Source organism: Aristolochia californica, unplaced genomic scaffold, assembly GCF_029961685.1.
Source record: "Aristolochia californica isolate CCGP_79_NKW_82.1479 unplaced genomic scaffold, dmAriCali1.0.hap1 SCAF_5, whole genome shotgun sequence".
NCBI classification, from domain to species: Eukaryota; Viridiplantae; Streptophyta; class Magnoliopsida; order Piperales; family Aristolochiaceae; genus Aristolochia; species Aristolochia californica.
In genome coordinates, this window is record NW_027182214.1 from 37090822 (window position 1) to 37118220 (window position 27399).

The following is a 27399-nucleotide window of genomic DNA, read 5'->3' on the forward strand; positions in this document are numbered from 1 at the left end:
CCTAAATTCTGCAGCTAAGCTTTTCCTTTTGCTTATTTGGAGATGGTCAGCAGCTGATATAAAATCTGAGCAATTAAAAGCTCTGCCCTAAAATGTTCTGCTTGTCCAAATAAATTTATAAGTTCTAGTCAAATCTCTAGTCACCCCTTTTTTATCTTCGCCAGTAATCAAATTTGTAACTTCCATATAAATGAAGCTAGCAATGCCCAAAATAGAATTCAACATTAAAAGATCTATTCTCACAAATGGTCGATAAATATTGGAAATTGGTAAAGATTATCGATCAGATGAGTCAAGTGTTTCTCCACAAAGGAACATGCAATTCAAAGATGAATCTTCCTGGCTCTAGTGAAGCAGGTACAGGATGAGATTTCGGAACAACAACTTCAATCATGACACCAAGAGAAAACAACCACTAAAGGCCCACAGCAAAATTTCAACAGCATTATTTTGTGCAAAGATCTAAATCCCTAGGGCTTAAGCTACTCTTATACTCACATGAATGACAATTTCTCAATCATATATATAACGAAACAGAGAAATTTACACAAGCAGAACAGAAGTGTGTTAAAACACAATCAACAACAGAAATGTGGATGACTGATATCAAAACATTGAATCCTTTTTTTTTAACCAGTACTCTAGAATCTTTGAATAAACACAGGAGTAATTACAAGACAAAGTTTTACATTTTCCTAAGATTATCTAACCTTGCTTGTAAGTCAGTATCTATCCCACTATCGTCACTGCCTGTTGTTTCAGCTTGAGCAACCTTACCTGTTGCAGATGGTGCAGCCACTGCAGATGAGGGTGCCTTAAGAAGCTGCATAAAAGAGCTAGAAACTCAGGAAAAAAGCCTCATAGAGAGATTCGTTAAAAACAAAATTGTCATATGAACAGTTATGGCACATCAACAGAATGAATTTGTTCACCTGAGAATCAATATCAATCCCAATCTCGTCAAGAACCTGGTTCACAAGTTCTTCCGTTTCAGCTTCTTCCTCATCTCCTTCCAAAGCATCATCAATGGCATCTCCCATAACCTCGGTTACCATTTCCATCTTCTCATTTTGTCTCTCAAATTCCATCATTATTTTCTGTAAGGCAGGTAAATTCATCTGCCTATTCATCTGTCCCATGGCTTTTGTAACACCTTTCATTGCATCGCCCATTGCTTGTGTTGATTTCAGAGTCTGCATATGACAAGACCATCTCAATACAAACAAGTACAAAAGAGATTAACCCAGAGCATTATCTTACATGTGATATCAAAGCACATGTAAATGTCAAATTCTTATGCTGAGCAATGCACTTAATGTCACTTATTGCCATGCAAGTTTCCTTTACATAAGCCATGAAAGTTAGCAGAATTATGTCCCTTGGCAATTTTATATGATTGATAAGCAAACAATAGCATACTACAGAAATAAGTAAGTTAAACTCATGGGTAAGACATAATGCAGAACCGACAGTTTACCTGCATACGAAGGGATACCCCCTGGAGTTGTGATTTCAAAGCATAAAACTTTGTTATCTGATGCCTGGTTCTGATAAGGTCTTTTGCCATCACTTTCACAGCTCCCTGAACCAGAATGCAAGCACAAAAATCAAATAAAGATCAATATGATACTGCTCCCGTTCCTAAACCACTCACAACCAGAGTCCATAATAAAATATAAAATTCAGAGCATCTATAACTTTTCATCAAGTTTCACCATGGTGAACATACTCAAGTCAATTAAGTGTTAGCCTTCTTAGCAGCAGCATGTTTATCTTCCAAGACACGTGTCATTAAATAATTGGACACCAACAGTGGAGAACCAAGCTTCATATATTACATGCTGACATCCGAACTTCATATAATTTATTTATTTCACACTGCTTGAGCTGGAACCACACAATGCATGAGACACTTTCAAGAATCACAAAATCAAGCTATATTAGACAGGAAAGAAATGCAATCTAATGCATAGTTAATAACTGGTAAGATAAAGCACTTTTGAAAGCAACTGAAGGCAACAAAATGATAACAAACCACTTGTAAACAGTTGAAGCCCCTAGTGCTGCACCTTGGCAGATCCACAAGTAAAACTGGCCAAGGCAAAAACATTATTATTCCATAAAAGAAAATCACCACAAATAGGCTATGAAATTACCACTTAACTGACAGAGTGCAAAAGTCACGCGAAAATATTATTATTCCATAAAAGCAAATCACCACAAAAAGGCTATGAAATTACCACTTAACTGAGATAGTGCAAAAGTCACCAAATCTGCAGATATGAATTGAGGAAAATAAAGATGAGGACAGGGAAAGAAAACTAGAAGTGTGGTATAACTGGGAATGCTAAAGAGCCCTGTTTTAAGGAGGTCGGATAAAGCCAGATGAATGTGTAATTGGTATCGTGTAGGAGGCCCAGCCTGAAGTAATTAACGAGGTAGATAAGTGAGCCGAGTGTTTACAAGAGTGTCCTAGCAAAAAGTGGACGTAGAAATGAGAGAAAGAGAGAGAGAGAGAGAGAGAGAGCAGAACACCCCCATCCCCAGTAAGACTTGGACACAACGGCACTCCTAAGACCTCTTACATCGGCCAAACCTAATTGTACTGAAAGTCATGGATTATGCCTTTGGTTCAGTCACATGGTGGGTAACCCTCCGGTTTTTTGCCAGGGTTAGTATGAAAAAAGGTGCTTCAGGGAGAACATCTCTATATCTACACGTTCTGGCCAGGTGATGAGGGCAATAAGGTTGTGCCTTAGGTCACATTTTGTGCGGATGATTCTCTAAATCTCGAACTCAATGAGACTTCTCCTCCCCAAGTCATGCCTGAAAAAAATTGTCCCCCAACCAGTTGTTGAAAACAAGGCAGCTTATACCGATAATGGTTGCCCCGACAGCTCACGAACCAGCTATAGCCCGACAGCTCAATGCTGCTCACCAGCTTTTGGCTGGGCTCTATAGGAGTTTATGCCATGTCTACTTCTCAGTTTGGCTGATCATCCTCTTAGAGTAGTTACTTATAACCGCTTTGGAAAGCTATTGCTTCACTAGTGTGAAAGAGCAGATATGGAAGAGTCTTACATGACACAATAAGAAGTCTCACAGAGCCAGAAGTAATATGATGAAGTCTTACAAGAGTCTCATAGGAGGAGTTCTCGCAGAAGAGTCTTAGTTAAAGGCGTTTTAGTTATGTTACTCTTCTATTTATATTAAGTTGTTTAATTGTTCTAGGACTTATTTTTTAGTATTTAACTATGGGTGTAACTGGGATAAAAGAAGTTTAATTATAATTGGATTGTACTTGTTTCTTCTATTATAAATAGAGGCTCATTGTACTCAAATTACAACAAGTCAATGAATTATTTCTCTTTTCCAGAAATTCATCATGGTATCAAAACGGGTTCTGTGAATTGATTTGGTCAACCCACAGAGATAATGTGATCTTTTTTCTGATCTATCATCTCTAGTAGTTTAGGTTTTTATTCTATCTTTTTTATTTCTTTTTTGTCCCAGTACCCGTTGTTTTCTTGGCATTTTTACCTCCATAATGAACTTTTCGTATTACAAATTATATATTGACAGAAAGATCTTCGAGTCTACTTTCCAAAGAAAAAAAGAATTTTGACAATCAGAATTTTCTACGAAAAGAAATCGATATTCAAAGTAGCAAAGGTCAGACTGCAAGAGAGGTTCGAGCTGTAGTAGAAAGTTTCAACTTTCGAGCCGTTTTATACCATCAACAACAAGACTCTATATGAGAATTATATATCAAAAGAAAGATCTATAAATCTAATTTCTTACTTATCTAACTAACTCTCAATTTGAGGTTTCTAGAGGGAGATATCGATGTCGGAAGAGTCAATTGTGATGCTGGCCAAAGAAAGAGTACTCAGTTCAGCCAATTTAAAGAGTCTAAAATCTATCAGGTTAGTTCTCTCAAAAGAAGTATATATTATAAAGACAAGTTATACTGGGATGAAAGGTATCGAAGTCGAGTTTCAAAAGGAGAAAATTTTATGTCAATTTGATCTATATTTAAGGAGATATTCGCATTGGAGTTGGCAAAGGTCAAGCTACAAAACGAATAAAATCAAGAGGTCATAAAAGATTCAAGAACGAAGTTTTTTATGTCAAATTAGGTATCGATTTAAAGATTTTTAGGTCTAATTTCTTGAGAAACAAACTTTTTGTGATTCTGAGCTATATTTTTTGAGATATCGACATTAGATGTGCCAAAGGTCAGTTCTGTAGAAAATCTCTCCTTTTTTCTTCTCTCCTATTATCTCTCCATGCATTGACGTGAATTGAGTTTCCTTTTTTCCTAAAATCTGAGTTTTTTGGCCAAATTTCTCTTCTAAAAAGAGATTTTTGTTCAAACTTAATCACTCCATGATGTGCTCATTCAAAGTATGCAATATCTTGCTTCAATGTTGCTTTCAAGTTTTGCGTTTTTTTTACTTGGTTGTGTATCTTCCGTATAGTTCTCCGAAAAATTATGGTCACCCCAAAAAAGTTATACTTGGTCAAATTTATTAAGTTCTACCATTATAGTCTCTCCTAGTTTTGAAAAAAGAAAAAAGAAAAAGGTCACTTTGCAAATATGAGTGTTATATAGTCGCCTCATTTCGGTTAAAGTTGTTTTTCCTCTAGTATTTCTTTAGTTTATCATCTTATGTTTTAATCACTTCAGAGCAATGCCCAAACCCACTACCTAAAAAGTGTAAGAGTGTGCCCAACATCCAACTTGAGTCAAGTCTTTCGTTCTTCACCGAAGAGGTGATTTGTGTTTGAGCTACCCTTAAAAAGTGAGTAGTCTCTTTGTTGTGCCCTAAAGTTGGGCCATTTTTTTGACATTAAAATTGAAACGAGTGTGTTAAAATACAAGTTCAGGGGTATTTTGGTCATTTCCTATATTTTATATATTACATTTTTCTCTTATAGTATGGCTATTAGATAGAGAATGTCTTATTTTATCTCTAGTTAAATTTCATTCAATTTAGACATGTATTTTAGGAGATATGTAATTTTGAGTATTGAGGGCATTTTTGTCATTTTGTAAATTTTCACTTAAACCCTGATTATAAAGAAGCAGGAAGGGCCTTTCTGGCTCGGATTCCAAGGCAGCAAAGTTGCCCCTCTTCCAGAAATATTTTTCCTCTTCTATTTTCTCCCCAAATCACCTATTTTTCATGGTATCAGAGCAGTAACGCAAGTCTTGGACAAGTTTCTTTCGATTTTGTTGATCTTCTCTCCATTTTCAACAATCTTCTTGAAGATTTTTCCCAGATATCTGGACTGGTAGGGTAAAAATTCCATTTTTTCCCTTTTTCTGCTTATCTTAGCCTGTTGGTTAATGATTATTGTTGCTATATGATTGAATGTTGGGATTTAGAAGTGTTTGATGATCCCAATTTGAGGAAATTTCTCAAATCTGCCTACGTTATCAACCTAATGTTTGCATCATCATCCATATAGCCTATGTCATCTTGATTTCTTGCAATTAGGTCATTCTTTCATCGATTTATGGTCTCAATTGCTGGAATTGATCACTATTGGTTCTAAATTGAATGAATTGGGTGTAATATTGCCCTAATTGAATTCGATGTGGGGCCCAATTGACTACGCAAAGATAGAAATTTTTGGAAAATGCTTCCCTTGGTTAATTGACGCTCTAGTGTACTGAATTGTGGTGTTTGGTGATATTTAATGACTGATTCTGTTATGGACCAATAGCAGATCGAGTCGGGCAAGGGCGTCATGGATGAGTCATGGACTCATTGAGTTATTTGCATCATGGTTGAGTCAATTAATTAGTCATTAAGCTACTTAGTCATTAAGTTAATTTACTTTTCAAGTTGCATGCCGTAGAGGGGCATATATATAATTTTTGGTACTCTTGAACCTTGCTAACATGAACCCTACGTAAGGGGTGTAAGGAATGGAAAAGACAAGTCTTGATTTTAGGTTAAACAAGGGATTTGGAGTTCTTCGCAACGAGCTCTAGGGCGTACGTTCTCCTCAATGAACCTAAGGATGTGTGTTCTCCTCAATGAACCTAGGGTTTCAAGTTCCCCTTCGAGCTTGGTTATCTCCTCCTCTTCATCCTTCTCCCATGCGAATCGTTGTGTGAGATCCGGGACCGTAACAACTTGGTATCAGAGCGGGAACACAATGATCAATTCTTCATCCCGAGAAAAATGGCTTGCCATACTCCATCTATTGGAAGAAATACGCAGAGTTTTCAGCATTGCGTGATGCAATGCGTCAGTCTTCCATTGAAATGTCCGAGAGATTGCTGGAAATCGCGACGTGTCATGATAAGAATTCAGTGAGGAAGATCGCCGTTCTGGAAGAAGACGGAGCAACCTTTGCCTTGGCAAAAATTTCGGCAGTCCCAAAGTGGGTTGCCCTAATTTTTTCGAGCCTGGAAACCCAGAGCCGACGTCCAGAGCCTGGAAATCCGAAATCGAGAAGCATCACGTTAAGGCCTCAGAGGGGAAGGTCGCCGACCCAGAAGATGAACAGTTGTTGCCCGTCGTTCAACCTCAAATCGCGTCGGAACCACCCGATTTGGGTTCGACCTCAAATCTCCCCTTTTCATGGCAACCTAAACGTCTCCTAGAACTGGAGACAGAAAAATTTCGAGCGGAGAAGCCCCATATTGCTATTGCTCACTGTCGGAAACAGGCCAGGCTCTCCCTCGTCATGAGGAATAAAAATCTTTTACCCAACAACTTCATTTTTCCACCGTTGGCGGTTCATGCGAACCGAAAGGCAAAAAAGTCTAGAGATTTCGATTTCGAAGTGGCAATTGTGGCCTGGGCAGAAGAAGGGACTTCAAGAACAGTGAGTTCCGATCTGAAATTGCGACCATCGTGCTGCAGCCTCTCACTCTCGCTCTCAGCTGGAAACCAACTTGAACGAATTTTGTGGTAAGTTTTTGAGCTGATTTTCTCCAAATTTGGTCTTGTCCATTCTCAAGTCCCTCGATTTTCTAAGAAAAAACTCTACAATGGTGTTGAGGGTATTCAGTTGGGCTGAGAACCAGAAGGGTTACTCACATAAGCTGGAACGTTATGTGTTGCTTGTTGATATATTGGCTTCCGCTGGTGATTTGGAAGGAGTTCAGGATTTAGTGTCAGAAATTCGAGATGGGGATTTTTTGGGTCACATGTATTCAAGTCCCTCAGACATTGTTCATTCAAATTCTTCGACCAGGTGTGGGTTATGGGAATTCTATTGTGGACGATTATGAAACGTGTGGTGATATTGATGTGGGCAATGCATTGGTTCACAGGTACTCTGTTTGTGGTGATATCTCGGCAATGGAATCTATATTTCAATTTATTGAAGATAAACTGACGGGTGAAACAAATCAATGCCAACACAAAATTAATGAACACATTCATGAGTTTGGTGGTGAAAAGGCATATTTTGTGATAGGCAAAAAAGAGGATTGGATAAAGGTTCGTGATGTCGAAACAAGACCAGAATCTGAAGTAAATGAACAATCACCGGAAACCTCTACAACAAAGTCTATGTCAAAGGATTTGGAAAATGTAGAGAATAAAGTGGAATCGGAGGGTGCATCTATAGATCATGAGAATCCTATAAATGCCGAAGTGAATACTGTTGATAAGATCTTGGAACACAATTTGGAAGGAGAAAGATGCATTCCATTTGCTCCTGGGACGCAAGGCATTGCAGTCAGATTGAAGATACTTCAGAGGATCATCTCTTGAAGCACAACTCACTTCAAAAGGTTGAGAACAATACAGAGACCTTTCTAAAAGTAGAAAGTATGATGAACACTATGACATGGCTCATATGCAAAGGTCACCAAGAGAACTTAAAAGTTGAAATAGTGGACACTATTCCAGGTGAAAACAAAAAGGAATCGAAGGGTGTGGACACTATTTCTGGTGAGCTTCAATGCAAGGATGCTGAAAAAAGTACACAGCTGGCAGATTGTGATATTAAGGAGTCTTCCGTGGTCACCCCACAAACTGTATTTGCAGAAGTTAAAGCCAATGAATCGATTGTTGTAACTTCTCACACTAATGAAGTGCCCGGTGATTCCTGTAATGTGCTTCCAAGCAATAACCAAGAGCCTTCAATAAATGGCATTGACAGAATTGAGGTGTCACAGGAAAATGAATCATCAATCCAAGTAGAAGGACCTTCAAATGTCAAGCCTGCTGCATTGGACACACAACTGGAATTATCTTCTGTACCATCTGCTGTCAAAATACATCATCTGGGTGCTGCCAATGGAATATTAGATGCTGTCAACCAGGATAAAGAGGCAATGTTGATGGAGGTATCAGCCAATTATGTGAGTGTTATACCACAGGTCGAGCCTTTGGAAGCTTCAGATGACATTCTTCCAATTAATGTTGGTTGTTTAGGTGCTTGCACTTATTGCAAGACACAGCATGCTCGTGGCCATCTAGGGAGCTACACAGTGGATGGTTTTGTGGAACGTGGGAAAACTGTCATACAGGAAGGTGTTAAGGAGATATGGATATGCAGTGAGGACATTGGTGGCTATGGCAGTGACATTGGAGTTCATCTTCCCATTTTGTTAAATGCACATGTTGCAGAGCTTCCTCAAGATCAAAGTACCATGCTTCGCACTGGAATGACTAATCCTCCTTTTCTTCTTGTGCACTGGAAAGAGATTACTAGTGTTTTCCTACATCCATGTGTCTATTCATTGCTGCATGTGCCTGGGCAGTCAGGGAGTGATTCGGTTCTGAGTGCAATGAACAAGGAGTACACTGTAAACTTGTACCTGGGATGCAGATTGCAACTGATATAATTTGTGGTTTTCCTGGTGAAGCAGTTGTGGCAGATCATGCACAGGATGTTATTGTCGTGCATGCTCCTAAAAGCTGTGTTGAATGGGCTCCACAAATATATTTTGTTAAGGAGACAGTCATGAATTTAGAAGGAGAAGTTCAAAGGTTCCATATGCGAGAAGTATCCCCTGAATGGGTGAACGAACTAAGGTTCTTATAACTGGAGACTCTCTATGCAGTCCTTCAGAGTGTTCATGGACTTGTATGTTTGGGGATGTTGAAGTTTCTGTGGAAGTAATTTACAAAGGGGTGCTGCAATGCCTTTCTCCTCGCCATTCTTCTGGCAGCGTAAGTTTCTGTGTAACATCTGGAAATAGGGAAGCCTGTAGTAGAGTACGAGAGTTTGAGTTTCGACCTGAGCCTCAATCCTCATCTTTGGGGTCCACCTTCCAACAAAGAGAAGAAAATAAGACTAAAGAAGAATTAGCTCTCCTACTTAGATTGGTGGCAGTCCTATATCAAGAATTTGATAGTGTAACTGTTCAGAAGGAAGACTCTGTTGAATCGGGAACTGAACTTTTTACAAAGTGGAGAGTTCCTGATGATCCATGGGGCCATATCATAGAGACACTTACTGTTGGCAATGCAACCTCAATCCAGACATTGGAATGGATGGTGGAAGTACTAAGAGATAAGTCGCAGAGCTGGGCTTTATCAAAAGTCCAAGACTGTGATGGGGTAACAGATAGTTCCTTATCCAAGCAAGAGCAAGGCATGATACACATGATAGCTGCATTGGGTTATGAGTGGGCCTTAAGTCCAATTTAAGTTCTGGAGTTGGTACAAACTTCTGTGACATCAATGGCTGGACTGCCCTGCCTTGCCTTGGGCTGAGAGATTTGGAAGGGAGAAGGTGGTAGCTGCACTTGTAGCTACTGGTGCCTTTGCTGGGGCAGTGACAGATCCCATTTCACAACAACTGTCAGCGAGGGATGTTGACCGTGTTAAAAAAAAAAAAAAAAAAATGTTTTTCAGGTGGAACATACTGCCAGCAGGGAGACCCAGAGGAGGGTTTCAGATCACACAAACTCTCCGTCCGTGGTGCTACATTGGCGCGCTTACACCGATCGTGTCGTCCAGTGGGCCGACATGGGAAGAAGTGGAGACATTCCGCCAAGCCTACCCTGCCTTCGAGCTTGAGGACAAGCTCTTTCTCTAGGGGGGGAGTGATGTTATGGACCAATAGCAGATTGAGTCGGGCAGGGGTGTTGTGGCTGAGTCATGGACTCATTGAGTTATTTGCGCCATCGTTGAGTCAATTAATTAGTCATTAAGTTAATTTACTTTTCAAGTTGCATGCCGTAGAGGGGCATATCTATAATTTTTGGTACTCTTGAACCTTGTTGACATGAACCCTACTTAAGGGGTGTAAGGAATGGAAAAGACAAGTCTTGATTTTAGGTTAAACAAGGGATTCGGAGTTCTCCACAACAAGCTCTAGGGTTCAAGTTCCCCTTCGAGTTTGGTTATCTCCTCCTCTTCCTCCTTCTCCCCTGTGAATCGTTGTGTGAGATCCGTGACCGTAACAGATTCCAGCACACGGGTTGCTGTCCAGAGGACTGCTGAGAGCTCAGATATGAAATTCTCTCAGTTTATTCAGATAACTACGATCCGATTGAATGGATCGAATTATGTAAACTGGTCTAGATCAGTTTTGATGTATTTGAGGGCCAGAAGAATGACAAAATATATAAATGATGATCCCCCGGTACCTGTTACTGAAGATTGGGCGGCAAAAGATAATTTAGTAATGACCTGGTTGGTCAACAATATGGAATCCAGATTTAGTTATCAGATTTTGAGTTGCAATACTGCTAAGGCAATGTGGACTATGTTGGCTTCCATTTTGTCTCAAAAAAGTAATTTGTCAAGAATCTATGAGTTATATGTGAAGTTCTTTAATATGAAGCGTGGAGGTAGATCAGTGACAGATTATTTCAATGAGATAAGGGGAGTACTACAGGAGATTAATATACTACGAATATTGAAGACAATCGTAAGAAAGAAAATCAGATACAAATAGCCCGGTTTTTTTATGGTTTGGGGCATGAGTATGATGCTATTAGAGCCCAGTTGTTGGTCAATGAGGATGTGACCACTCTTGAGCAAGCATTTAACAAAGTTCTTCGAGTTGAAGGTGTAGTTGTAAATAAGAATGAGTCAGGTGGAGCCCTCTCAGAAGCAGCTGCTCTTAACCTTCAATCTTCTACTGGTAAGCTTGATGGTCAGTTTCATGGTGATAATAATAGAGGTAGAGGTCTCTCTTACACAACCCGTGGCTGTGGCCGTGGCCGTGGCCGAAATGATCTGGGGGATTGAAAATGTGTTTATTGTGAGAGGGCTAATCATATTTCTGAGAAATGTTGGGACAAATTTGGTAAACCTACCTGGGCCAACTCTATAGTCATAGATAAGGACGCCTTCTCACACACAAGATCCTATGAGGAAATTCAGCAGTTATTACAGCGAGTGGGTCAACTGACTGCTTCATCTACTGCTTCTCAGACTACCGAAACTCCTTCCTCAACGAGTGCCATGATGGCTAGTACAGGTATGAATGCATTGAACATGTCTCATTCTCCCTCTTGGATCATTGATTCAGGAACCTCTACACACATGTCAGGTACGCCCTCTCTATTTCAGTCCATTAGTCTATCTCATTCATATCATCAAGTTACTTTAGCTGATGGATCCACCTCTCCCATTTAGGGGGAGGGTATAGTTCACACTTCTCCACAAATATCCTTAGATTCTGTTTTATTTGTACCAAAGTTTTCAGTTAATCTCTTGTCTGAGTCATATAACTAAATCCTTAAACTATTCAATAACCTTTTATCCTACTTCTTGTGTTTTCTAGGACTTGCAGACAAAGAGGACGATTGGTTCAGGACATGAAAAGGGAGGACTCTACATGTTGGATGATGTGTCCGTTTCTCGTGCTGTAGCTCTCACTACTACAGATTCTTCATACTTGTGGCATATGCGCTTGGAACATCCCTCACCAGCTAAGTTGCATCAATCTTTTCCTTCTCTGCTAGCCGATATTTTATTTGATTGTGAATCCTGTCAGTTGGGAAAGCATCATCGCTCCAGTTTTCCAGTTAGTTCTAGTCAAAGCACCAAGTTGTTTGAATTAGTCCAATCTGATGTATGGGGTCCATTTCGGGTTCCTAACCCATTTGGTTTTAAGTATTTTGTGTTGTTCATTAATGATTTCAGTAGAGTCACTTGGGTGTATCTCCTACGGGAGAAGTCCGAAGTATTTGATGTATTCCTCAATTTTTTCAATGAAATAAAAAATCAATTTGGTGCCCGTGTTCATGTACTTCGTACTGACAATGGTTTGGAATACCTTAACCATAAATTTTCAATATTTTGTATTTCTCATGGTATTAGCCATCAAACATCCTGCCCTTATACACCACAACAAAATGGGGTGGCTAAACGTAAAAATAAACATCTCCTTGAGGTTACAACGACACTATTACTGCATATGGATGTTCCTAAATCTTTTTGGGGAGACGCGGTTTTAGCTTCGTGCTACTAGGTTAATCGTATGCCCTCATCTGTTTTGAATGGTCAAGTTCCTCTTCAAGTTTTAAAACCCAATTGTAAATTGTTTGGTGTGGTTCCTCGTATTTTTGGATATACATGTTTTGTTCATATGTTTGAAACTTCGGTCGATAAGTTGTCACCTCAGTCTGTCAAATGTATTTTTTTGGGATATTCTCGTCGACAGAAAGGGTAGAAATGTTATGATCCTATTTGACAAAACGAATCTGTCAGCCGATGTGACCTTCTTTGAACATACTCCATATTTTTCATCATCTACTGAGCTTTCTGTATCACCTGAATCTCCTTCAGACAGTTATGTTCCTGTTGTAGGTTTGAATGTACCAGCGTCATCGAGTTCTTCATTGCCTCTTCGTGTTTACAGTCATCGCTCTCGTACTCCTACAGTGCCTCTAGCAGTTACCTCTAGAAAGCTCTCTTCTCATGATCCACCAGCTTCCTCATTGCCTGCAGATCCTGTTGTCTCTTATTTGGATCTACCTATTAGTCTATGAAAAGGTAAGCGATCTTGCACTTCTCATCCGATATCCAAATATGTCTCTTGATTTTAAGTCCCCATCCTTCAAGTCCTTTGCTATGTCATTGTCTACTTCCCATATACCTTGTTCAGTGCAGAATGCCTTGTGCTTTTTAGAATGGAAACAAGCTATAGATGATGAGATGAGTGCTTTGGTGTCTCGGGGAACATGGCGTCTATGTGATCCACCTGCATGAGCAACTATTGTGGGGTGTCGTTGGATACTATTAAATATAATGTTGATGACTCTATTGAACGGTACAAAGCTCAGCTGGTATTTTCTCTGAGAAAGAATAATTCCTCACTTGCTACGAGCGACTTCAATGCCAAGGAAGTACTTGAGAGAGCCCAAATCCTTTGTCTGAAAAATGTGTAGCCAGATATTGTTTTACTTTTGTAATACCACCAAGATCATGACCAGATAACACAATGTCATCTACATAGACAACCAAAACCACCATACCAGTCTTCCTTTTAAGTGGGAACATAGAATGTTTACAATGACTCCTATAGAACCCAAACTGTAGTACCACATCACTAAACTTTTCAAACCAGGCCCGTGAACTCTGTTTAAGTCCATAAATAACCTTCTGCAGCTTACACACCTTTTCTGTCTCCCTCTGAGCAACATGTCCAAGAGGTTGCTCCATATACACTTCCTCATGTAGAAAGGCATTCTTTATATCGAGTTGAAAGAGAGGCCAACCCTTCTTAACAGCCACAGATATTAAGATATGTACCAAATTAAGTCGGGCCACAAGAGAGAATGTCTCAAAGACATCAACTCCAAAAATTTGTGTATACCCTTTCGCTACCAGCCGAGCTTTGTACTGTTCAATAGAGCCACAAAAAGAGGGCCTACACCTAAACTATCCACTTATAGAGCCACAAAAGACGGCCTACACCTAACTATCTAATTGTAATGCCACAAAAGAGGGTCTAGACCTAAAACTATCCACTTGTAGAGCCACAAAAGACGGCCTACACGTGAGGGGGAGTGTTAAGGAATGGTCCCACATGGATTAATCAGTACAAAGATCTTGAGTTTATTAGTTAGGAAAGAGGTTTCCTAAGTTGGCTAGTCATTTTGAGATAGGCCTTGACCCATTTTAACATAGTGCATTTTAGACTATGACTGTTTTGATAGGTATTTGAAGTTTTGTCATACAGCTAGGAGTGATTTTCTTCTCCCACATTGTGTTTTGTCCAAGTTGGGTCTCAATGGCTTTTTTATCCCTAGCTTGAGGGGGAGAAGTAGAAGAAGAAGAAGTACAAGAAAGAGGTACTTTATTACACATGTTGTAGCAATTTTTATGGGATCAAAATATTCCAGAAAGGGGGAGCACAAAAGATGAAGTATGTGCATCTATGAAGAATTATTTTCAACAAAAGAAAATTGAAGACTAATCTTTTTCATTGCAGGCTGAAGTTATAAACTCCAGCTTGAGGGGGAGTGTTGATGGACTCTTACAAGAGTCTCACAGGAGGAGTTCTTACAAAAGATTCTCAATTAAGGGATTTTTAGTTATGTTACTCTTCTATTTATATTCAGTTGTTTAATCGTTCTAGGACTTATCTTTTAGTGTTTAACTTTGGGTATAAATGGGATAAGGGCAGTTTAATTGTAATTAGATTCTACTTGTTTCCTCGATTATAAATAGAGGCTCACTATACTCAAATTATAACAAGTTAGTAAAGTATTTCTCTTTTCCAGAAATTCAACAACTAGTTAGGTAATCAAATGCAAATACTCAAATGGGGACTCGTGCTTACACTCAGCCTACAAGGTACTAGCAATCACTTCCAAGGGTTGTTCCCCTCACGAGGTCAGGTTCTGGCTTAGAAGGGCAATCCACCCTTATTTAAGCTGAGAGGGAGTAAATATTTTGTCCCACAAGGTGTTTTCAAAGTCACCAAGCAAAAATTGTTTGGTTACAGCATGGAAACAAGGTGGGGATGGTTTTGATGACCCTCCGTGCAAAGTATTATCACATTAATACCCACAATGTTACTATCGCAATATACAGTTTATTAAGAAGTTGTAAAGTATATGGTAACGATTAATTTTCAATAAACAACCACGTCTTTTGCTTGAAACATTGTCTTTTTTTAGAGAAAAGAGATGGTCTCTTCAATTCTTGAGAGCATTTGATGCTTTTTAAAAGATTTTTCATCTTAAATAGTGTTAATGCAGCTCTCATTTATTACTTCCATCATGGTATTTTCTGTAATTATAGTGTTAAGTTAGTGTTAGAAATTACAACGCTTAATGAGGAGTATTTCAGGAAGATAACTTATGTTTTGGAAGCAAAAAGGGTACCACCAGGGGTATTTCTGTAATTTGATTCATCCATGTGAGTTATGAAGAAAAAAGTCTTAGTTGAAAGTTGTTAGAGTTTTTTATTGTATACTATATTATCAGAAAGAGGGATTATGTTGTAATACCCTAATCTCATGAATTAGAAAAAAATGACAGAAAGCTTTCCTTCTCTCTAGTCTGCATGAACCTACTTCTCCAAATCTGAAATTTTGCATGGAATGAGAGCTTCAGGAGATCCAATCAGGTGTCTGAGCTTCTCTTCTTTTATTTCTCTTCTTTCTTCCCAGTTTACCCACAACAGAAAAATTCCTCTGTAAGCTTCTGTCACAGACTTACAAATCCTTTCTTTCCTGTCCAACACACTCGGCTGGACTAAGTGCCTCAAACCCATGTAATTTCTTTCTACTGCCTGCCATCTCTATGGACATTATACAGGCTTCAAAAGGGTTTCTACTATTATTGTGGTCTGTAAAAGCATCTATTGGTGTATTTTTGCTGTTCTATTGGGAGATAATAAGCAATTATTGCTGGACTTGGGTATTTGTTCCTACTGCCTAAGGCCTCGGGTGGACTAAGTGCCTCAAACATATAGTTGGGTGATTTCTTTCTACTGCACACCATCTCTATGGACAATACACAGGCTTGAGAGGGCAGATACTCTCTATTGTGGGCTGTGCAAGCACCTGTTGGTCTATTTTTGTTGTTCTATTGGGAAATAATAAGCAATTATTGCTGGACCTGGGTATTGTTTCTACTGCCTACTGCCTACTGTCTGAATTGAAGTAGTTATTGTCAAATATAGTGCTAGTATATATCTGTGCAGACCATCCCTACTTGGATTGTTCTTTTCTGGGTTATTTCACCATAGAACAGCCTAATATTCTGTGGATAGTCACTGCATAGGAATATTTTTTTAAGGCACGTTTCCTTGTTGTGGTAGCGAGTAAAGGCTGACTAATGTGATGTTACGCCAGCCAAGGGCGGTGAGGACAAGGAAGGAAATATCGTTCAGATTACATCCATGAAGTTGAATTCAAGTAACTATGTAGTTTAGGCTCAAGCAGTTTAGGTTTTCATGGGATCGAAAGAGAAGCTTCAATCGATGATCCACCTACCTAAAACAGAAGAATGGGAGACTGATAATTGCACAGTTATATCTTGGCTGTTCAATAGTGTGAAATCTCAGACTCTAAACCAAATCGTGTTTAACAAGATGGCTAAAGGAATTTGGATAACATTGCAGAAACGGTTCTCCAGAGAGAGAAATGTGTCTGAAGTCTATGATTTGTACCAGAAGGAATTTACCATGCAGCAAGGAGATAAGCCCCTGACTGAGTATATTGGTGATTTAGACAGCATATGGCAGGAACTCTTATAGTGCCATCAATTGGTCCAAGATATCTTATCAGAAAATACTCTGATCGAACAATCTACTTGGACCAATCTACAAGAATAAAGTCCACTCCTACCAACCTCTGCCAGGGCTACCCTTGCTCAAAAAAGTATGTCTGCTAGTGCTTACAGTGTGTCATCTCCTCAATCGTGAGTCATTGATTCCAGTGTGTCAGTGCACATGATAGGTAATTCCAAACCATTTTCCTCATTCCCTAATAGTAAATCTTTTAGGTCAGTTTCACTTGTTGATAGATCAGAGTTCAAAGTTTGTGGTCAAGTAGTAGTTGATGTAAATTCGTGTTTATCTTTAAAGTTCCATTCTATATTTTCCAAGATTTTTATGACTCTTTTGTATGTTCGTTAGTTGAGGGTTTGACAAAATTGCTTAATTGTTCCATAATCTTTTTTCAATCCACGCCTGTGTTCCTGGACCTTCAAATGGGGACGATGATCGGTGGAGCTCATGAACATGATGGTTTATATAACTTGGATGGACTAGAAGATTGGCATAGCAAAGCTCTAAAGTTTGGGGTTGATTCTTCCTTTCAACAGTGGCATTTGCATCTCAGTCATCCGTCTCTATTCTAGATGCATCATATTTTCCCTTCCTTATGTCCTGAAATTATGTTTGAGTGTTAGGCTTGCCAACTTGGCGAGTATCATACAAATTCTTTTCCTTCTAGAGAGAATAAAAAAGAGTTTGTTTCCATTTGCTTTAGTTCATTAAGATATTTGGGATCCCGTTAGTGTGAAAGGTTATATGTTGGCATCAGTATTTTTTTTACGTTTATAAATGATTTTAGTCAAGTCACTTGGTTATTCTACATAAAGAAAAGGTCAGAAATCTTTGATGTATTCCCACAATTTTATAATGAAATAAAATTTTAGTTTTCTTCTCATATTCGTACATTGTGTTCAAAGAATGCCAAAGAATTATTGAGTGCTCAATTTCAATCTTGTGCTTCTAATGGTACTATTCACCAAACCTTTTGTGCGTATACTCACTAGAACGGAGGGGTTCAAAAGAAGAACCGTCATTTACTTGATGTGGCACTTTCGTTATTATTTCAAATGAAGGTTCCTAAATTATATTGGGAAGAAGCTGTCCTTACAACTTGTAATTTAATCAATAAGGTTTCTTCCAGTGTCCTTAGAGGAGATGTTCGCATGAAAATTTTATGTCCAGATAAGCCTTCTTTTTTTACTTGCCTATAGTATTCAGGTGTTTTTGCTTTGTTTGTGTTCTTAAGCTTGGACTAGATAAGTTGTCACCTAGTGATAAATGCATTTTTGTTGGATAGTCTCAAGAACAGGAAGGTTAGAAATGTGTTGATCTAGTGAGTAACAGCTATACATTTCAGCAAATGTTGCAGTTTTTCTAGACTACTACCAACTTTTTTATTGTCTTCTCTTCTATTTCTATTTCTATTCCTATTCCAATCAAGCCATTGTCCTTGTCAGCACAAAAGCCTTTCCAATTATACAAAAGGAGAGAGAAGAATGTCATTCAATAGGATGTAAAGATGGTGCAAATGATCAACAATTATATGACCCTCCTCTTTTATTTGATCTGCCTAAAGATCCTCCACAACCTAAGTCCTCTGGTGTGGATGTGCCTATTGCTCTTTAGAATAGGGTAAGGTCTTCGTGTTTTCAAAGAAAGATGCAGTGGGCCCCTCCAAGTTGAAGGGGATTCAAAAGTGGTGATTAGATGGTGTGAGAGAGTGTCTTCTCCTCCGTGGAGACATTGGGATACTTTTAAGGAAATTTTAGATATTACCTCAATTGTTTCTTGTTGTTGGACCCACATTCTGAGATCCGCAAATTCGGCGGCAGATGTACTAGCTAGGCAGGGAGCTACCCTACAATCACTGGTTGTAAGGGAAATGCTCCCTCAAACTTTGTAATTTTCTTCTGTTTTATTAATACATCTTTTTCAAAAAAAAAAAAAAAAATAGGGAAAGGTGTTGTACTTGTCATTCAATTTCAAAATTTGTCTTTTGATCATCTTCCTCCCTCTTACATGCAATTTGCTTCTTTGCTAAAAGGCAGGTTAAGAAGGCATGATTGATCAATCCCTTGACATGATTGAACACATAGAATATTGGAGGCAAAAATTATAAAACATAATCGATCACCTACGTAGGCATGATAAATCAACCAGAATCCTACCAACAATGTATAAAGCCTGATCGATCAATCCCATAGCAGTATGATCCGATCATTCTACTACAGAATTTTTAGAAAACAATTTGATCAATCATAAAGCAATAGGAAATCCAAAACATAGTCGTTGGAGGTCGATTAATCAATCAATGAAAATGTATGATCGATCAACCCTTCAATGTAACTCACTAATTTCACCAAAAAACTTATAAATAGGGACCCAAACTCGTCCCTTAACATTTATTAAGCATTTATTGGCAAAATTAAGCATTCAAAAAGTATTTCAAGTGGAAGATTCCAATTTTAACCTTTTGCAAAAGAAAACTCAGATTTTAGCTACATCTTTCATTCCTTTGGCATTTCTAGGCATTCTTAGTTTTTTCAAGGTTCCAAATGCATTCTCATTCATGCCAAAAGTGTTGGGAGTTTGGAGAGATTCTGGGAGTGACTATCTCTCCAAAGAAAGAGTAAGTTTTTCATTTCTATTTTGTATTTTTCACTTTGTTAAAGAGGTCTAAAACCTTTAAGTCTAGAAGGGCATTGCACACTAGAGCTAGCAGCTAAATGTATGTGAATTCTTTGGGAGAGAAGGGGAAGTGAATTGGGTATGAAACTTGGTTTAAATAGAGCAGGAATCTCTTTTGTAATTTTTGGCTAATAGAGCATATTAGTGAATCTTTCCCTAGCAAGGGTTCTCGAGTGGTGATTATCACTAAGGAAACATTGAAAACAAAAAATCTCAACGTCCTTGTGGTGTGTGCCTTTTTACTTAATTTCTAAATTATTTTCGAAAAACTTTAATTTTGCATCCTCCATTCACTCTCTTCTTGAGACACTACCTAGGGCATAGTAATAGAAACTTCCAATTTAAATCTGGACAATCAGCACTTTGAAGAATTACCGAAAGGACTTCTTATGTGTTGAAAATTGTAATTCTAGGATGCTATCGCGTGTCATACAATAATTACATAGTATGTTGCCCAAAAGATTTTACCTGCATCTAAAACTTTTAGTCAATTATGGGTTTCACTACCATAGACCAGCTTGTCTGCTACCTTTATGACTTCTTGAAACCTTAATGTTACCGCCTTTCGGATATGTAATGTAATCTCCCTTCAGATTCTCCCACTTTTCTGCTTTCCATTTTTCAGAGTTCAAGAATTTTAACACATTTATTCAACAATCTAATGCACATTTAACCACCTAAACATTCAAACATCAAGACAACAAATACCAATACATCTCCTATATGATAGAACATGGAATAGAACATTTCAAAAAAGAAAACATGCTACACTAGAGAAAGACCCAAATATGTAGATAAAGAAAAATTAATGTACCATCTGTCCTTGCTTTGCAGTTTTCTTAATCTCTACAATGAGTTTCTTCTCTTGTGTCTGTAGTCCTTGCCTCTCCCTCTCTATTTCTCTAATTGATTTGTCTAGCATCCGCTTATTCTCCCGCAGAAGCTCTGCAATGAAACAACAAAAAGACAATAAAACAGTAACATTTGGAGGTAAAAATGAAGCATCTAAATTTTTAGGGCGAAAAATTGGATAAATAGACAAAAAAACAACTTGGACACTATGTATATAGAATAGAATCAATATTTAAATCAAATCAGAAAATAGAAATGCCAATTCCTTTATCAAAAACAACCCTGATCAAGAACCATAGCGATAGGAGTTCGGTGCAATATCCAGTTCGGCGCTTAATTTCTGCATAATCAACTCCCAAAAAAATTTCTGACATAACGCAAATATCCAATTCGGACAAAACATAAATTACTAAGATTATATCAAACAAGAGCAAATAATAACCTTTTCCAGCTTAATTGGTCAAAGACAGCAGCTAAAAGATAAATGACCAACAGGGATATTCGGCCTAGATCAATACAGAAAATTTATACTAGAAATTAACAATATAAAATTAATTGTTCCGATTTCCTTGAATTAGATTAATTTTCAGGATTTGCATCATAGACTCAGAAAAGAAAGAAAAATACCTGCAGGGCTTTTTCGCTTTCCGAAAAGAAAACTCATGCTTGTTGATGACTTCTCTGTAAGAATAGAATTCGCGAATGAGTGATATGATCGTCTCGGAAAATTTCTCCTATGTAATCAGTGTTCAACTTTTCTTCTGGAAGACCCTCCGATGATCGTCGACTTGTCATTTACGCGGTATCGTGAACAAAGAATTACCGAGTATGCCCTCATCTTCGAGTAAGTGACGACGTTGGGCTTCGACCTTTTTTAACCGTCAACGACAGGAAAAGTCGCTCCCTCTTGGCCCAGAACCGGATGATGAGGCCCCCCTAAAAATAGACCTGAACCGAAGAGTGAGTGAAGGACCCTTGGTCCAACCTATGACTTAATTTTAAATTTATAGGGTCAGTGTATCTGGAATTATTGTGAAACTGGAATCCAATTCCAAATCAGCAGCAAATTCTAGAGTTAGCGTGTTTAGAATTGATTCTAGAAATATTTTCTAAAATTTTATTTTCAGTAAAAATAGAATTCTAATTTAATTCTTCAAAACTTAAAATAAAATTTCAGGGAAAAAAAGTAAACGAAAAATTAATAAAATAAAAATAAAAAGATGGTTGCCTCCTCTTTGGTTTGTCCAAAGGAGAGAGGTAGTAAAAGGAGGAGCACAACCCTCTTCTTTGATGAGGAGGAAAGGCCGACTACCCTCCTTTTGGGTGAAATCAAAAGGCTCCCTTCCCTTTCCCCCCTTTCATTTTTGCCCCAAGGAGGGTCTAACTCTCCTCCTGGTTGATGAAGGAGGAAAGCCATCCTCTACCAACAACTAGAGGAGACCAGTGACCCTCCTCTAAATGAACGACGGAGGGCTTGTTGTCCTCTAAACATGCTAAAGATGGTTTGCCCTTCTCTTAACAAAGCAAAGGGCTTGATTAAGCAGGGAGGAGGGTGTTACGTTCTACAAAGATAAATCTAAAGGGGGGTCAATAAGTTTATCAAGTTTTATAACTAATATTAGTTTTGTTACAATATGGAGTATCATGGGTCCGGACTAAAGGGATATAGGAGGTGTCTCTTCCTTCACTTCTTCGATGAGAGGTCTCCTTTTCAACTCGATACTCCCTTCCCCTTGTTGGGCAGCAAAGGTTCCGGTGGACAGTCAGCAAATTGGATCGACTTGAATGCTGACATGAGGCTTCACTAATCGCAATTCACAGGTGAGGCAAGTGAGGTCTCCGGATGCTTCCCAATTGCGATTTGAAGACTTGTCCCGGTCCGGAATTTGAAGACTACTTTCAGTTTCCAAATTCCAATTTTGACTAGCCACAGTTGTAGCTCTGTGAAATTCTTAATTGGAATGTCGGCTCCGACAGGCCACAGGCATACACAACTATGACTCATTTGTGAAGTCCTAGTATAAGGGTGGTTGTCAAAGTCACTGTCTGTAGAGACAGTAGGAGAAGGCAACGGGCCATAGCAACGATAGGCTTTAGCAGCAACGAACTGTTCTTGAGCAGCGATCTGTGGTTCTTCGCGTGAATCCCAGAATGAAAAGAGAAATTTGTTTTCACCAAGGAATCGATGTTTGTTCATTACTTTGGGGGAGAGCATTGTCGGAAGGGAGAAAACCCGTGCTTCACCCAGACGGTGGAGGAGTTTTTGGGTAAGGAGCTGTTGCAACACCTCTGTTTGGATTCCGAAGAGAAAGTGAGAAGGGTTCGAGAAGAGGATGAAGACCTCAAGAGTGGGATTATCTTGTACCGAGGGAGGTTGTTCATGCAACGGATCAATGACAGTATGGGAAAGAGGCCGGAGTGATGATCAAGAAGATAATAAAGGAAGAAGAGACAATGGCTTCTTTTCATGGCTTCATATGCGATGAGTCTTCCCTTTAGTACTTCTTCTCTTTCCGAGAAAGGGAGAAGAAAGATGCCAATCAAACCGATTAGATTAGTCACAATTATTCGTTGTTCGATTAGATGAGTCTTTCATTGCAAGTTTTGTCTGCTCTCGTTTTTTCTTTCATGGAATTTCCATTGAACGTTAGAAAACGTCGATTGATCGATTAGATTAATAGCAATTCTTTGTTGATTGCTTTCAACGGTATTGTCTACTTTTGTTTTTTTATCAGTATGCAACTGTAACCAATCCATTACCCTTAATTGGACTGTTTTTTTCTTTATTATTCTTTACCTGGATTTATTGAAAGAGTACATTTTGAGGATTTGTTTTTGCTGCTATCATACTCATTCTTGATCTCGAAATGGTATCGAATTGTTAAAATCAAGGGAATAGTCTGTTTTTTTACTTTCTTTAGTTCTTGTTTTCTGGGTTCTCCGTTTTCTGCCACAAGATATCTCTTCGAAAACTCTTAACTCCATTAATCCCTCACTTGTCTTTTCTTCCTATCTTTTATTATGAAATTTATATGTCGAATGTTCTTAAGCAAAAGATGGAGCACAAATGATGCCATTGATCAAGTAAAAATTGCGCCTATGATGTCAAAGAGGATGAAGATGAAATGCTTATGAGATAGGGGCAATGCTATACTGAAACTGATTCTGGACCTTATATAGATACTGATTGTTGGGGATTTGGGGATTTCAGAGAGACGACGATGGCCAGAGGGAAAACAGAGCGGGAGCAAATTTTTTGATTATTCCACAGTAAACCTAAGTTACAGGAAGTTAAATACTCCAAACATAAAATTACAAAAAAGGTCTCAACAAGACCAGTATTTACAATCATGTCCCGAATGAAATCGGGACCCAATAAAAATCCTCCTCTCGATTCATGAGGTAGAACCTTCAACCAAACCTGCTTTGTCACGACAAGCTTCAAGTTTTAAAGGAGGTAAGGACTTTGTCAACATGTCGGAGCCATTCTCACTCGTGTGAACTTTCTCCAACATCAATTCTTTCTTTTCAAGCACATCACATATCCAATGATGACGTAGATCAATGTACTTTGATCTCGAATGAAATGTGGGATTCTTGCTCAAATGGATTGCACTTTGACTATCACAAAGTAACACATACCTCTCTAATTTTTGAAAGAACTTCTTCATCCACAATAGTTCTTTGCATGCTTCGGTGATTGCAATTCGGTTGTGGAGAGTGCAACACATTTCTGTAGTCTTGATTGCCATGAGATAGCACCATTTTGCAAAACAAACCAAATAACCGGATGTTGACTTCCTCGAGTCAACATCTCCGGCCCAATCGGCATCCGTATATGCCTCCAGAACTGGTTTACTAGCCCCGTAACAGAGACAATAACCAGTAGTACAGCGAATGTACCAAAAAATCCATTTCATAGCATCCCAATGAGCTTTTCCAGGGTTGGAGCGATAACGACTTACCACTCCAACAGCATGAGCAGTATCCGGCCTTGTATACACCATTGCATACATCAATGAATCGACCACAGATGCATATGGCACCTTCTTTATTTCTTATTTCTCCTTTTCATCCTTTGGACAATCATCAAGTGTCAACTTGAGATGACTGCCAAGTGGAGAAGAACCCGGTTTGCATTTGCTCATATTAAACCGTTCAAGCACCTTTCCCAAATACCTTTCTTGTGACAACCAAAACTTGCACCTTTCCCGATCTCTAGTGATTCTCATACCAAGAATTTGCTTTGCGGGACCTAAATCCTTCATTGCAAACTCATTCCCAAGCTTTTTTTTCAAAGCTCATATCTCCTTTGTATCATTACCGACAACCAATATGTCATCGACATAGAGTAAAAGAATAATGAAATTTCCACTAGAGTACCTTTTCATGAAGACACAATTGTCGAAAGTGGTCTTGCTGAAATTGTTGTCACACATAAAGGATTCAAATCTTTTGTACCAGTTTCGCGGTGCTTGTTTCAAACCATAAAGGCTCCTCCTCAATCTGCACACCAAGTCCTCTTTGCCTTTTTCAGCAAATCCCTCGGGTTGTTCCATATAGAGCTCCTCCTCCAAATCACCATGGAGAAAAGCGGTTTTCACCTCAAGCTGCTCAATCTCCAGATTCAAACTAGCGGCCAAACCAAGTATAACCCGAATAGAGGACATCTTGACCACGGGCGAGAATATCTCCTCAAAATCAATCCCCTTCTTTTGATCAAATCCCTTTACAACTAATCGAGCCTTCTACCTCAGCTTTAATTTTGTGCCATCTGATTTCAAACGAAACCCCACTTGTTCCTAAGTACCTTCTTACCCTTAGGCAATTTAACTAACTCAAAGGTGCGATTTTTATGCAAGGAATTCATCTCATCTTGCATAGCTTCAAACCGCTCACCCTTTTGCTCGTGACACATAGCTTCTTCAAAGCTTTCAAGTTCACCACCGTCAGTGAGCAAAACATACTCATGTGGAGAGTAACTTGAAGTAGGCCTTCGTTCACGATTTGATCTTCTCAACTCTTGTAAAGGTGGACTTTGATTTTCTGATTGCTCGCCTTGATCTTCAATTTCAGTATTCTGGTTGCTTTCCGTTGAGATATTTATATCGACCGGGCCAGTCCTTGTAGATTTACCTGTTGTGCTTTCCTAATAGGTTCGAGCCTTTTAGCGCACTGGTTTCATCATGGTATCGAAGTAAGGAGTTTAGGATCTCTTTATGGAGCTATTATGAAATCTGTTCAAGAAGTTGTAAAAGGAGTTCAGTCATAAAGAGATAAGTTCATCATCTTCTTATTTACGTTTTTTTTTGTTTCCTTTTCTTATTTACATACTCCTTTTTACTGTTTTTCTTTACTTCTTGAATTTTGAGTTACATCAAGTCAAGATAAATCTTTATATGTTGTAAAGATTTATTTCTATGACTAAATTGATGTTATAATCTTGACTCCTTGTAAATCAATTACAAGAGTGATCAAGATCATTTGTTGTTTGCATCTTATTAAGATTGATGGGTGAAATTCAATTACCTTTATGTAATTTGGATCCATCTCATTTGAGGTAGAATTCTAGCACATGTTGTTGTATCTTCTCCTACTTTAGGTTGCTCATGGGTTTGTGTTGTGTTGTTGGATGCCCATTACATGTTTGATGAAATGCCAACAGCCATTTACCCTTTGTAGTTCCATTTTTTTTTTAACTTCAACAATTGAATTTTTTCTTACGTTGAAGTCTCCCATGAGCTGAAGATAAATCTCTTCTAAGTGTCTTGGTTTGTCGTTAAATCTTCTCTAAATTTTTGTCTATTGCTCGTTTGTGTTGGAGTTTGGATTAAGGCCTAATCGGTTGCATCTACTTTCTTCTCTTTGTTCTTATGAATACAAGAGAAGTTGAGTGATAGCTGGATGTTATTATCACTTTCTAAAGGCACAAATTCGTTGATAATTTGGTGTTTGCCCTTGTGAAAGAAATTGGTTCTTGTTCTCTTTTGTTGGTGATTGATTTGGTCTACGGGTTCTTCAAATTACATAGAGTAATTGTTCTTTGAAGAAGGCATTTTCCCTTGACCTCCATATTTTACTTGCCTCATCATGGAGATTGGATACAATAGTAATAAGAGTGATATACTCCGTATTACTACAATTCCACTTAGAGGTCTCTCCAATTACATGAACTGGTCACAATCAGTTCGGAGGGTTCTTATTACTCGTGACCTCTTGAGCCACGTTGTTAACTTTCCTCCTCCGATTGATGATGAAGATGCGTCCTACCACAAGTGGGTTAAAGATGATAACATGGTGATAAGTTGGCTCATTAATAGCATGGAAGAGCAGGTGGCCAACAATGTGGTCCACTTGGAAACCGCCAATAACATATGGGACACTTGTGCCAAGCTTTACTCAAGCACTGCTTCATTACAAAAAATATATGATGTCTTACAAAACATGCTGCATACGAAACATGGAGATAATATTCATGATTTTTTGGCACGGTTTTGCGGTCTTCTTCAAAAATGGAAACTAGCTCGGCCATATTCCATTGATATTGCCGTTCAAGAACGACAAAGAGAAGCTTTGGCAGCAGCCATTTGCTTATCGAATATTAAACCATACCTTGAGGTGGCCAAAACTCAACTTCTAAGTTCTTCTGCTTTTCCATCCTTCGATGATATTAGTGCTACATTACTTAGGATACCGGATCCATCCCCTCTTTCTCCTATTGATGCTGCATCGGTGATGTTCTCTGGCAATCGGGGAACATCTTCCTCATCCCGAGGACGAGGCAGAAATATGAGAGGGGGTCGAACTATGAGAGGGGCTGAAAATAGATGTGGTAGAATGGGTCAGAATTCTTTTCATACTGAGCCTCAACTTTGCACTTATTGTGGCCTTCAGAACCACCTTGTGGCATCATGCTGGAAACTTCATGGCAAGCCTGATTGGGCCACAGCTAACCCAGTCTCAGTTAACGTTGAGAAAAATGAAGATAAGGCTAAATCATCATCCGAAAATGTGACTCTTACGGCTGAGGACTATGCTGCATTTCAGAAAATGAAGTCCTTCATGGAATCATCTATTCCCTTATCATCTACTGCTGCCACAACTATTGCCTTAGGTATGCTTTCTTCCTCTTCTTCCTCTTCCTCTTCCTCTTGGATCATCGACTCCGGGGCCTCCGAACATCTATCAG

At 38.7% G+C, this 27399-nt stretch overlaps 1 protein-coding gene across 1 annotated transcript; it reads right to left on the bottom strand.

Annotated features, from left to right (window-relative positions):
* Positions 1-473: 473 nt before the first annotated feature.
* Positions 474-21055, bottom strand: LOC137966362 (vacuolar protein sorting-associated protein 2 homolog 1-like). The gene is made up of 5 exons (XM_068812951.1): positions 20838-21055; positions 20173-20303; positions 1478-1582; positions 933-1193; positions 474-823 (listed from the first exon to the last, which is right to left on the bottom strand). The coding sequence occupies exons 1-5, from the start codon at positions 20872-20874 to the stop codon at positions 686-688; spliced, it is 672 nt and encodes a 223-aa protein (XP_068669052.1). The 5' UTR covers positions 20875-21055; the 3' UTR covers positions 474-685.
* Between the last annotated feature and the right edge of the window lie 6344 nt (positions 21056-27399).